The sequence below is a fragment of the Geotrypetes seraphini genome, chromosome 8 (genome assembly GCF_902459505.1).
Source record: "Geotrypetes seraphini chromosome 8, aGeoSer1.1, whole genome shotgun sequence".
In the NCBI taxonomy this organism is placed as follows: domain Eukaryota; kingdom Metazoa; phylum Chordata; class Amphibia; order Gymnophiona; family Dermophiidae; genus Geotrypetes; species Geotrypetes seraphini.
Genome location: NC_047091.1, coordinates 89,344,478 through 89,357,685, shown reverse-complemented (window position 1 = coordinate 89,357,685; position 13,208 = coordinate 89,344,478). Strand labels below are relative to the sequence as shown.

General features: G+C 41.5%; 1 protein-coding gene across 1 annotated transcript; it reads right to left on the bottom strand.

Moving 5' to 3' along the window:
- Nucleotides 1–7,469: 7,469 nt before the first annotated feature.
- On the bottom strand, nt 7,470–12,786 carry LOC117365478 (potassium voltage-gated channel subfamily V member 2-like). Its single transcript, XM_033955955.1, has 2 exons — nt 11,530–12,786; nt 7,470–7,864 (listed from the first exon to the last, which is right to left on the bottom strand). Exons 1-2 carry the CDS (start codon nt 12,784–12,786, stop codon nt 7,598–7,600), a joined length of 1,524 nt encoding a protein of 507 aa, XP_033811846.1. The 3' UTR covers nt 7,470–7,597.
- Nucleotides 12,787–13,208: the final 422 nt, after the last annotated feature.

Genomic DNA, 13,208 nt, shown 5'->3' with positions numbered 1-13,208 from the left:
TGCTAAACCAGCTGGAACCGGTTTAGCGAGCACGTTAAAGGCAGATTTTAGTTTTGAGAATCTGCCCCTCTGAATTCCTTGAGGTGTAGCACTCTCCCTCCTGGAGATTCGGATAATTAAACTCAACAATCATGACTACTGTAACAGCGGAGCTTGCAGGGGGCATTTGTAGGTCAGTAGGAGGAGTTTGAATTGTATTCAGAAATGGATGGGAAGTCAATGAAGTGACTTTAGGAGAGGGGTACTGTGAATATAGTGGTTCTCATGGAGTATGAGTCGTGCAGCTGAATTCTGGACGGATTGAAGGGGAGAGATGGCTGAACAGAAGACCTGAAAGTAGTGAGTTGCAGGAAACTAAGCACAAGGTGATGAGGTTGTGGAGAAGGGTTTTGGTAGTGTACTTGGAGAAGGGTCGGATTTCAGTAATAATAGCCATGTGCCATGCATAGGTGTTCCTAAGGGTGCAGAGTAAGGATTGAATCGTGACATGCCCATATATATATATATATTGTAAATACACAAGTACATGTGTAGCTTCGGAGTAGGTATGAATGAATATAGTGGCATTTGTGTGCTTTAGGATGTCTATTTTATAAATGCCCATTGGCACCTGTACTGCCTTCATAAAATAGATGCTTTTTGGACTTTTCATGTAGTATCCTTTTGTAAATACAAGCCCTTAGATTAGTGAATCTTAGCTCAATGGAGGTACCAGGGTTCAATACCAGTTGAGGTTTTATATGCTTCCTGGATCTGGGGATGCTTAAGAGGAAGCTCTGGCATTCCCTGAGGAGGAAGGTATTGGAGTCATTTTGTAACCTAATGGTTAGATTTGGTGGCCATAATTACACAGTTCCAATAAGATCCCTGATGCGGGACCTCCTATGGACTGGAGGACTGCCTTTCAGTGACCTGGCTGAAGTAAGCTGGGCATGGATATAAATAGGAGGGGAGAAATTCCTGGGAGGTTACAAAAGAAAGCGCATAGCACTTGATCCCAGCATAAGTTCTGTTTTTTTTAGTTCACATAATTTTTGTTCCTGTGAAAACAGCATATGATTCCTTACGGATAGGTTAAGCAACTACACGTGGTTAAGGCCTTCCAGCATGCACAGGTGCTCAAGGGCCCGCACCGTACACTGTACGTGGCCAATCTCAGTATCATAGGGACATTGACTAATCTGCCTTGCCATCTACCAAATTAAACAGAGGCTATCTTGTAGCTCCCTCTGCTGGAAGCAGTACAGACTGCAAGGCCAGTAATCAGGATTCACCATTTTCAGTCAGGACACCCCTGATAGACAATACTCACATAGGGTTACTGTCAACCCCCTGGTGGTGAAAGATGGTACTACAGTTGGTGCATTTAAAATTAATTTTTGTCATGAGTTTTAGGGTTTCCCAGTTAAATTTTCACCAGCTAGCGTTTTGCACAAGAAAAATATATTTATTTTTACTAGTTGTTAAAATTTCAAAATACAAACACACAAAAAAATCATACAAAACAAATTCTATTTAAAAAGATTGCATTTCTATAACAGAAACTCATTTTTACATATTAGATTAGAATACTAACTGATTTCAAACAACAAGTCAGAAATTATTCTCTCTCAGTTTCTTCAAACCCAGATTATTTTTAAAAGAATCTGTGACCTGGGTCAGTGTGCACACTTTTTTAAAAAATTCCCAGAGCTTTCTTGAAAGTTGGGCGACTTTGTCTTTGCTTTCTGGTCACCATGGTCAGGAACCTCCAGCAGCGCACCTATTAGCCTAGCTATACCAAATTAATAAAACAAATCTACTTCCCTAACAATATGTAATTCAAAGTATCCTGGCATTTTCAAAAACGTGTATGTGAGGGTTGCTTCAACATAACTGAATAAATAGCTAGCCCAAGAAATAAAATTTAACAAAAACAGTCCCCGACTTTCCCACCCAGAAGCCCAAATCATAGCTTCCTCCCAAATGACTCTCATCAGCAACTGCAGCATCTAGAATGTTTACACCCTGGTTACCAGGGCAACCAGCAAATGCAATGAAAGTGCATAGAATAACTTTATCACCCCCTTTACACTTCTCCCGGCTGACACAAATGGCATCCCGACATTCCTAAGCATACCACCGTAGCTGATAAACACTATACACAATTAAATCTAGTACTATCTTCAATTAAACACTCACATCATTTCCTCACAGACCAAGCATACCACTCCCTGAACTAATACAAATAATAGTTTTCTGTCAGGTATTTTGGAAGACACCTTCTATTTTCCCTAGAGTAATTACTCCTAGGAGAGCAAACAGTTGCTTCTCCCGCTATTTCATTGTCCATGTCAATTTCTACTGTCTCAGCTACTGGAATAGCAATGTCATGTTCAATATGGGTACCAGGCTCACCTAATAATAAATATAACACACTACAGTGTTCTCCCCAGAAATTTTTTCCAGCCGGGTGGCATGAAAAAGTAGCTGGGTGGGGCGGGGCGGGGAAATTTGGTAGTGGGGAAAATTAAATGTATACTATTTTTATTAGTTAATTATTATTATTTTCCAATGCTCGATATGACTTCCTTTTTTAAGGTTTGACACTTGTGCCAGAATATTTTTACTAAATTTAAGAAGTATCCAATTCTAGAAGTGAATAATTAGATATTCACCCTCTTTCAAATAGTATAGAGGTTTAAAAAAGGGAAATACGTTAATGAAGTCATTAGGTTCAATCTAACCATTTATTTCTGCATGAATTTAAACAACTAAAAAAAAAAGATAAATATAGCTCATCCAGTCATACAAGAAATGGCTGTACAACACCTGTAATAATGTTTTGATCACTAGGTTCCTTCCTGAGGTCTTACTGAGGATATGAAATAGATGCTATCCCCACTTCCAGACCTCTTCCACATAATTTATGGAGAGGGCCTTGAAGGGCACCTGTGTGATTGATCGTTATCTGCTTCTTTTTTATTTTGCTATAGTGCAAAGTAAGAGCTAGGGCAAAACAGTATAGGTAAAGATGCAGGTAATAATTAGCAATGTATTAAAAATATTTTATTTTTATTTGCTTATAATGTCATTTGAAAGATGCTTGATGATAATACAACTTTAATTTAATTCTTTATAATGTGTTTGTCTGTGTGTTGGGGGGGACAACACCTACGTCAAAGTAAAGTTAGAATAGGGTCATTAAATCCAGTGGTGTACCTAGTATATATGACAGCCAGTGCTAATCATATTTTTAACAATCCCCTCCTCTATATAAAAAAAGATATTTTTAGTAATAATCCATGAGTCACACAAGTGCATCTAGGAAAAGGCAGCATCTTAAACACTGCAGTGAGCACTAGAACACCAACACACGCATTGTAAAACTAAACAAACCAGATTCTACACAGTCAATTGATTCTGTACAGTCATTGCTAACAGAAAGCCATGTCCCTTTTATACACACAGACAGATACACCCTCGCCCAATATGGAATAATCACAAACTAAAAATAGAAATATGTAGACAAAAGTTAAACTGAACCAAGAAACCAGACTCTGCATACAATGCAACACGACAGAAACAGTGACACATGTCCCCTAATACTGTGCAAAATATAAAGACAGTAGATGTAAATTTGAAAAAAAACTTCTACATAACAGTCACCACTTTACAAATTAACAAATAGAAATAAAATAATGAGAAATATGAAAATACAATTTTATTGGACTAATCCATTTTTCAATTAGCTTTCAGAGGCCAAATCTTTCTTCAAGACAGTACAGTATACAGCTGTTATGGTATCCTGTCCTGACCTGAGGAAAGGGGTTTATTCCCCCCCAAAATTGCATTTCCATTTCCTATTGATAAATTTTAATCAATACAGTTACAATACTGCTTGATTCTACATAAAGCAACAAAAATATTTTTTTTCTACCTTTTGTCGTTTCGGCTTTAGTCATCTTCTCTTCACTCTCTTCTTTCTATTCAGCATTTGTCCTCGCTCCCTTCCATGCAACATCTGTCCTTTCTCTCTTTGCCCCTTCCACCCAGCCTCTACCTTCTCTCTACCCCTTCCATCTACTGTCCACCTTATCTCTGCCCCTTGCATCCACTGTCCACCCTTTCTGCTTTTTCCATCCAGTGTCTGCCCTCTCCCTGTTCCATATGGTATTTTCCCTCTTTCTATGTCCCTTCAATAAACTCTATATCCTGTGCCCTTTCTCTCCTTTGTACATGATTTATTTCAGCTTTAACCCCTCTCCATTTTTTTGTCTCCACCCCTCCCCTATGCTCTGGCATCTCTCTCTTCTCCTTTCATTCCTTCCTTCCCACTCCACCCCATGGTCTGACATCTCTATCTCCTTCCCTTCTCTCCCCCCTCTCCAGTATCTGCCTCCTGTCTTTCCCCTTTGGTCCAGGCCTCTCTCTTTCTCTCCGTCTCTTCTGTGAGGAGATCATGTTGATCTTGAACACTGAATAATTCTTCCACATTCTCCATATCACTGTACTGTAGACTGGTCCAGCAGACTGCTTTGGCACTATTACATGGGTAATAGTAAATTCATTATGCATCAGCTTTCCACACAGAATGCCACAAGTCTCTATTTCTTGCACTGTGTTTACATCTGCCAACAGCAGAAACTTGTGAGACAGATCCCTTGGCAATACTACACTTCGGAGCCCTTTGACCATCTGGTTCTGTATGGCTGCAGGCTTTAAAGCTCTGTTTACTGGAAGAGACTGTCCAGCATACATAGTTGCATCACTCTTAAGGATCTGATCAGAGATTACATTAGACAAGGTGGTATTTTTAGGCATGGAAAAACAGGACATGTTCTCCTCAATCTGCTCAGATGCCTTCAAATGCCCTTTAATGTTCATCTGATCTCGGGCTAAATCTTGCCTCCTGAGCTGATCTTCAAAGGAGAGCGGAGTGAGAGCCATATCGGCAGTGAGATCCATTTTGGGCCGCATGTTGTGCGGGGCTGGACTAAGGCAAGTTGTAAGCTTCCTTCCATTGCTGACCTATCTTCCATAAGTCAGCAACGGAAAGAAGCTTACAACTCGCTGCTCTTGCTTGCTTCGGGCCTTCCTCGTTGCCGGATCCTGCCTTCACGGAAACAGAAAGTAGGCAGTACCCGGCAGCGAGGAAAGCCCGAAGCAAGCAAGAGCAAGTTGTAAGCTGACCTGTCTCCTATAGCGAACCCATGCTCCGGGGCGTGTGCATGCCGACTTCCACCCTCGGGACGTGACTTCCAGTTTCGGAGGGAAGCGGCATGCACGTTAGAGCCCCGGAGCATGGGTTCAAGTCGCTTGCTGGCATTAAAAACTAAAAAAAAAAAAAAAGGCTCCTGCGATTCAGGCTGTGCCGAGTCAGCCCGGTAAATCTCCAAGCCGGTGAGAAGGTTTTTTTTTTAAATGTTGAGCAGAAGGCGGCAGCAGCAGCAGGATTGCGATCGAAATTACAGCCAGTCGCTCATCTAAATTAGCTGGGCAGAGCACCCGGCTGAAAGGCCCTGGGGAGAACACTGCACTATTGTCTCCATCAACATCAGTTTCTGCATCAATCTCTGTAAAACTGTATCAATCTCGGAAAACTGTTTTTATAAGACCACCTTCTTCAGGTATAACTTTAAGATTACTTTCATCTGGGTCATTTACTTGATCAACCACATATACCTTATTCTCCCAGAAATCTTGGATTTTGTGACAACCTATAAATATCTCCCTTCTTCAGTAAGGTCTCTTTCACTTGCCGATCATAACATCTCTTCCGAATTTGACCTTTTTTTCAGCTGTCTCCTCTTCCCAGAGCTTTCTTGAAAGTTGGGTGCCTTTGTCTTTGCTTTCTGGTCACTATGGTCAGTAACCTCCAGCATTGATCTCAGCAGCTCACCTACTAGTCTATCTATACCAAATTAATAAAACAAATCTACTTCCCTAGCAATATGCAATTCAAAGTATCCTGGCATTTTCAAAATGTCTATGTGAGGGTTGCTTCAACATAACTGAATAAATATCTAGCCCAAGAAATAAAATTTAACAAAAACAGTCCCCGACTTTCCCACCCAGAAGCCCAAATCATAGCTTCCTTCCAACTGACTCTCATCACAACTGACTCTCTTCAGCAACTGCAGCATCTAAAATGTTTACACCCTGGTTACCTTGGCAACCAGTAAATACATTACCTTATATCCAGATTTACCTGGACATGTCCTATTTTTAGAGGACAACTTGGATGTCCGGATGTTTCTTCTAAAACCCAGCAGTTTGTCCGGGTTTTGGACTCAGAGTCCAGCCTTTTTTTTTCCTTTGCAGGAAGGCAGCATTCTAGCCTAGTGCAACGATCACCCTGGAGGGCCAGAACGGAACTGCCAGGGATTGTTTCTGGAGGGTCGCAAAGCCCCGAGCACCAGAAAGGGGCAGCGAGGCTGCCCAGAGCATGGTGGTGCTTGACGCCACAGTGCATTTACAAAACAGCAGCCATTAGTATGAGCTCATGATTCTGTGGATGTAGAGGAGAGAAAAAAGCAAGCAGCAAATAGAGGAAACATATGCTGCATGAATTCTCCACTTACTCAGAAACACTTCCTTGTACAACATCCATCACGGCGTATCTCAAAGGTACCGCCTGAGAAGTGGGTGTTTTTTTGATTCTCTAATAGGAAGCTTGAAGGAGAAAGGGACAGAGAAGGTACTTGGCAGGGGTGGGGTCTGAGAGGGGTAGGGACAGCTTTGAAGAAAGATCTCATTACTGTGGTGTGGCTTTGACTTGTCAGTGATATGGATGGGCATGGTGGTGATAACATGTTTCCTAAGCCCTCCATCTGACCATGGGAAAAATATGCTTTGGATATCAGGGTTTAAATAGCCTGCTCATTAGCACAAAAAAGATCCAGGGGTTGATTCCTAGTCAATCTGGATTCAAGTCTTCAGGCTGTCTGGAACTCTAGACTGCATTCACAAGTAAATCCCCAGGAAGATATCTCATGTATTGTGCAATGGCGCCACCTACTGCTTTCCCAGAGGTGGGGTTAATGAAAGAAAGTAAAAATGAGAAAACCTCCAGGGCGATATAGGTCCAATAGAGGCCAGTTCTGATTGAACTAGAAGCCCAAATGAAGTAACCATACATAAAAGATTTTAAAAAGGAATATATAATATAACCAAGAAGAGGTTTTGAGAGTTGCTATGTGAAGTGACATAAAATCTTAGGGCAGTACTGCACTCATCATTCCCTCAAGAACTGTCATCTTTGCAGTAACTACAAACATGTTTATTAAGATTTGATATACCCCTCCCGCATTTTACTGACCTACGTGGTTTACAATGTTAACAATTGAATAATGAAAGGAACTCCATTGGTTCCCCATCATTGTATGTCAAAATGTATCTGTTCATCCCGCTAGGTTTATGGGGTCCTCTTTTTAGAAGACATCCCCATTTCTGACACATTGGTTCAAACATCTCAATGAGATCCCATAATAATGCTGCACCTATCACCATCTAATCAACATGCTATCCTATACAGCAGCCCTCGTTTCTGCACAGAAAACTCTGCTTGCCTAATTGTTATATTCCCCTCTACTGCCCCAGGGTTCCTTGGCCTCTTTCACTGCCTTAGGCTAGAGTTTCCTGTCCAGCATTCTTCCAGCCTTCTGAGCACACGTTTCTGGAACTGAACTGCTGTCTCAGGTTTCTTGGCTCTGGGAGTTTCATGCGCTTTTAGCTTGGTATAGAAATCAGAGAATCTGTTGTATAGGATGGAAATGGGCATCCCGTTCAGGATGATACCAAAGGAGATACAGAGGAATGCCACAATCCGCCCCAGCAATGTTTCTGGCACACTGTCACCATAGCCCACTGTAGAGATGCTGACCTGAAAGCAGAAAATGAGAAGAGTTGACTTCCTTGGTTCCCCATCATTGTATTTGTATGTCAAAATGTATCTGTTCATCCTGCTAGGTTTATGGTGTCCTCTTTTTAGAACAAAAGACAAACAGGAGAAACTGCCTTCACAAAAGTGAGGGGCATGAAAACAACAATGAAGACCAGATGGTCTCCTTCGTTGTTGTTTTCATGCATCCTCTTTTTAGAAGACATCCCTGTTTCTGACAAATTGGTTCACACAGGTTGCAGAAATTGCAGCCATTGAAAAACTGCCTCATATCTTCCAGAAATAACAATCCCAAAACTCTTAGAGGGTAATTAACTTAGGGCTCCATAAGCAAGTTTTATGACCCTATTTGGGGTCCTAACCTACAGTTTGGGAAGCTCTGCTCTATATTAACTCCTTTATAACCTCAGCCCTGTTTTGGCCAAGACCTGTAACTGCAGTCTTTCCAGCACTAAGGACCCCTCTAGCTCCTTTAGGATCTAAGCCCTCTGTTGCCTAAGACCTGTAACTGTAGTTTTGTTTAGCACTGAGGAAAACCACTCTCCTCAATTTCCCTCTTTCCTAGCTTCTTTTTAATTCCAGCTCTCTATAGGCTAAACCTAGTAATAAATCTAGTACTCTTTTTCCATCTTCCAACCCATCAACCAAAAGATCCACTGATCACATAGGGCCAATTCAACTGACCCCTTTTACTGTCAGGATGAGGCATTTGTCTTGCCACCATAAAATGCACCCATTACTTATGTACACTAAATTGTGTTTCTATAAACAGACGCTGATCCTTTCCCCCAGCCCCACACTAAGGTTTCAGAATGTAATGTAATATTTTCCTGCCTGCAGTGAACTTGCCCAGCTGTCAGTATGCCTTCAACAAACAAATCCTATCTCATACAAAACCTTTGTCCAGAAGAGTTTCATTCATGGGCCTGGAACTTGGTAGCCTATTAGCAGGGTGGCTTGCCATTGACTTAAGAACATAAGAATTGTCATACAGGGATAAACCAAAGGTCCATCAAGCCCAGTATCCTGTATCCAAAAGTGGTCAATCCAGGTCACAAGCACCTGGCAAGATCCCAAGGAGAAAAACAGTATTTATGCTGCCTATTTTAGGAATAAGCAGTGGATTTTCCCCAAGCTATCTTTATCCACCAGTGAATGGATAGCTGAGTTGGCCAGATGCTGGCTATCTGATGGTAACACGAGCGTGGAATTTGAACAGAAGTCATGGGCAAGAAAGCAAGCAACTTACCAATTGCACAAGAAGGCCTCAATTAGGAATTATTGAACCTGAATACAGATATTGCTATAAGTCATCTTGACCATTAATTTAATGCCCTCTGTAAAGGCATAATTTAATGCTCTCTATAAAGGCATAACCAAAAAAGAAATAAGAAGACTCCAGATAATACAGAACACCGCCGTAAAGATTATATTCAATGCAAAGAAATCCGACCATGTTACCCCCCCCCCCCCTTTTGCAAGAAGCCCACTGGTTGCCAGTGGAACACAGAATCACTTACAAAATTCTTCTGTTAACATTTAAGACCAGCCAAAACAATCAACCTGAATTTATTAATAATCTTCTTACCCCTTATAATCTTTCTAAGACCCTAAGATCGACAGCTAATAACCTTTTCTCTATTCCGTCACTGAAGTTTATATATACAGTAAAGCCTTGGTTTGCGAGCATAATTCGTTCCAGAAGAATGCTTGTAATCCAAAGCACTCGTATATCAAAGCAAATTTTCCCATAGGAAATAATGGAAACTCAGACGATTCGTTCCACAACCCAAAAATTTTAATACAAAATACTATACATACTTGTATTGCAATACCTCGCTCATTTAGAACAGTCACTACACTCTTGCAGTGTCAGAGAGAGAAGAATCATCGGCTAAGTTGTGATGTGTGTATACTGAATGTACTTGTATTGCGAGACATTGCTTGTATATCAAGTTAAAATTTAAACAAATGTTTTGCTTGTCTTGCAAACCAAGTTACTTGCAATCCAAGGTTTTACTGTACAACGAGGTCTACTATCTTCTCTGTCACTGCCCCCTCTCTTTGGAATAGTATTCCAAATTACTTACGCGAAGAATCAATTCTTAATAACTTTAAGACGAAGCTAAAGACATTTTTTCTTCCTTGATACCTTTGAGACCTAACTGTCCTTTTAAGGACAATTGAGTGCAAATACTATTGAGTTCAACGTTATTTATAGCAGCCCCTCCTATTGTTTCTTCCTTAATTGTTCTCTTTTACTTTGACTATTGTATTTCTTGCCTTTTACCTTTTGTTCCTGTTTGTCTTTGTCTTTAAATGTCTTCAAAAGTTATTAAAAGTTACAGTTTGGTAATGTAATGTCAGCTTAAACTTGTATTTTAATAAAGTTTGTTCTATGTTTTTATGAATTTGTACACCGCCTAGAAGGATGATTGGGTGGCATAAGAAATTTTAAATAAACTTGAAACTTGCCTTAAACAACTGAAATCCATACAGTTAATTATGAAGAGCTAGTGCCGATACCTCATATACATTTTCATCGACTTGCAAATGGTACTAAAAAAACTATTTTGTGAAAACATGGAATACTCTATCAAATGTACAGCATTTTGAAAATTCAAGATAATTTAGCTTAATTAAATACACCTACACTGGCCAATATTCAAAATCATTTAACCAGCAAGAAATGCTGCCGACCTGTTAAATCGTTTGTTTGTGGCTACTTAGGGCCCCTTTTACAAAACTGTGGTAGCAATTTCCATGCAGCAAATGCAACACAGCCCATTCAATTCCTATGGGTTGCGTTGGATTTGCCACACTGGGACTCAGCTTTGTAAAAGGGGTCCTTAACCAATTATCTTTGCTTAAAATGACCGGTTAGCATCAAATTCAAAAGCGGTTAACTTGTGGGTGTTTCAGGAGCAGAATTGGGTTAAGTGCTTCTATTCAACCCCCTCACCACATAAGTAAGCTGCTTAAATCGGGCAGCATAAATAGCAGTCCTATCTTTAAGTGGTTTGGCTTATGCAGTCAAGGATTGAATATTGACTTAAACGGCTATATGTCAGCCTGCTCAAAAAAAAAAAAAAATGGCTATTCAGTGCCAAAGCCCAGACAGGGCCCAACACTGAATATATGGGGGTAACACCGGCAGCAGACAGCAAAATGCATAGGCCTGGACTTTCAGCTGCCGATTGCGTGTCAATCACGTGATAGAGCCGAATACAGAATTGTGTCTCCGAGAAAGATAGGTGCCGGAAATGTAGGCCTGGGTTTTCCAGGCCTCTATTTTTGGCACCTATCTTTGTCATGAATTGCGCCATAGTAGGCGCTTTAGGCTGCCTAATGCCACTTCTGCCCACAGTGGCGTTAGGCAGCCAAAGCACCTATGGAGGCAGGATCCCAGCACTGATTTTTTAGGCTCCAGTAGGAACTTTAACTTCAACATTTTTGCCATTTTAAATGGTGTTTCTTAATTAACTTAGGCGCCGGTAGGGCACCATTTATAGAATTTCCCCTTTACTGCCATCAGCTGTGTATTGGAGGCAGAGTTTAATAAGCACAACATTGTTGTTATCATCCTTGGTAATCCTCTAAAGACTGAAAAATTATGATCAGGGATAATGAAATTGGATTAGACTGACCGTTGCCCACCACCAGGTCTCAGGGATGCTGGTGAAGTTGGTGCCAGGATGATCGTGCTCCACTGAATGCATAAGAGATGAGAAGGTGAAGATGCTTATGGTGATGAAGAGGATGAGGCAGCAAACTTGCTGGTAGCAGTGCCGTAGGGTGAACCCGAAAGCCCTCAGTCCTGTGGAGTGCCGGGCAAGCTTCAAAATCCGGAAAATATGCATGAGCCGGACGATTTTCAGTACGTTTCCCAGCTGCCCTACCCTCTCCATTTTCTTGATGTCATCATGGTGGACATGCAGTTCTACCTCTTCCGGAAGTTGCTCAAAGAGAATCTGGATGTAAAATGGGAGGATTGCCACCAAGTCCACAACATTTAGGGCTGTGGTCAGGAACTTCTTTATGTCTGCTGTGGAAAGCATCCGCACCAGGTACTCCATGGTGAAGAACCCTATGCAGAAAACTTCCACCTGCTCCATGCAGGACTTTCCATGGATATGGAGCTGCTGCAGCTCCTTCACTGTGCTGAGGCACATGGCCACAATGGAAACCAGGACAAAGATGCTGGAGAGGATGGAAATGACTTTTGCAGAGACTGAAGAGTAGGGATTCTCCACAAGATTCCATATCCTTTTTCGAAGCTCGCTGAGCCACTTCCCCTCAAAGTGTTCTTCCTGTGCGAGGGGCTCCAGCTCAGCTTGCAGCTCCTTTTGGATCTTAAGATGTTCTTTCAGTTCATCCTGGTGCTCCTTGAAAAGACTGTGGCAGCAGCTCTGCAAATAGCTCAAAGGAATTCCCCAGTACTCAATTTCCTCAATAAAGCTGGTTGGGCAAAGCTCATCCATGATCCACAGGACCCCAGTACAGTAAAAATGAACAATATAATGGAAGATGATGGGATCACGGTCAAAAAAATATTCATTACTTTCAACAGAGAAGTCATCACAGAGGTCTAATTTCTTGACTGGGTCCATACAGGCAGCCAGCCTTCCAATTCTTGTGAGGGGGTAACGAGCAGGCATATAGATATCCAGTTGGAATACTGTACCTCCAACATTGATGTTGAGAAAGCAGTAGCTGTCGCTAGAAGATGCTGGAGGTGCACCATGCTTTTGCTGGGGCCTTTCATTTAGGTTTTGCATGGATCTCCAAGGCTTCACTGAACTCGCCTGTGCAAATAGAAAGGAGTGCTCCTCCACTGTCCTCACCCGCTCACCAATTTTCAGGTTTGCAGAGAGGCTTAGTCGTCTCCTTGCCAATGCCCTCATTACCCTTGGCGATTTTCAGAGCAGAGAGAAGTTTTGGTTTCCAAGCATTGTCCTACATTTGCTCAGCTGTTCAGAGCAAACTGCAGTTTGTCAGTCCTTGAATATATGCACATCCTTTTCAACTAGGATGTTGCTCTCTCATGAGTCACCTAATCTCTGGCCCTGAGCAAAAGCCAGATTATAAGCGAGAGAGACTTAGTGATTGTTTGCAATATACACAGCCTCCAGAAAGAGATTCCAGTTGCTTAAGAAGATAATAAGATTGATTCCCAAGCCATCTTAACTGGCCAGAGACTGGGACAATGTTACTGTCAAAATATTTCAGTCTGATTCCTATTTTGCATACTTGTAACTTGCATTTTCCACCATCAGCTTTTGCCCATGCATAAGGGAAGGAAACAAGACATTTCTTGCGGTAGATC

What these genes read in the sequence shown, in the direction of transcription:
- LOC117365478 (XM_033955955.1), bottom strand. Translation starts at nt 12,786, where the DNA reads ATGAGGGCATTGGCAAGGAGACGACTAAGCCTCTCTGCAAACCTGAAA. An exon ending in AGACCTGGTGGTGGGCAACG is followed by an intron (nt 7,865 to 11,529) that starts GTCAGTCTAATC and finishes TTCTGCTTTCAG; the next exon opens with GTCAGCATCTCTACAGTGGG.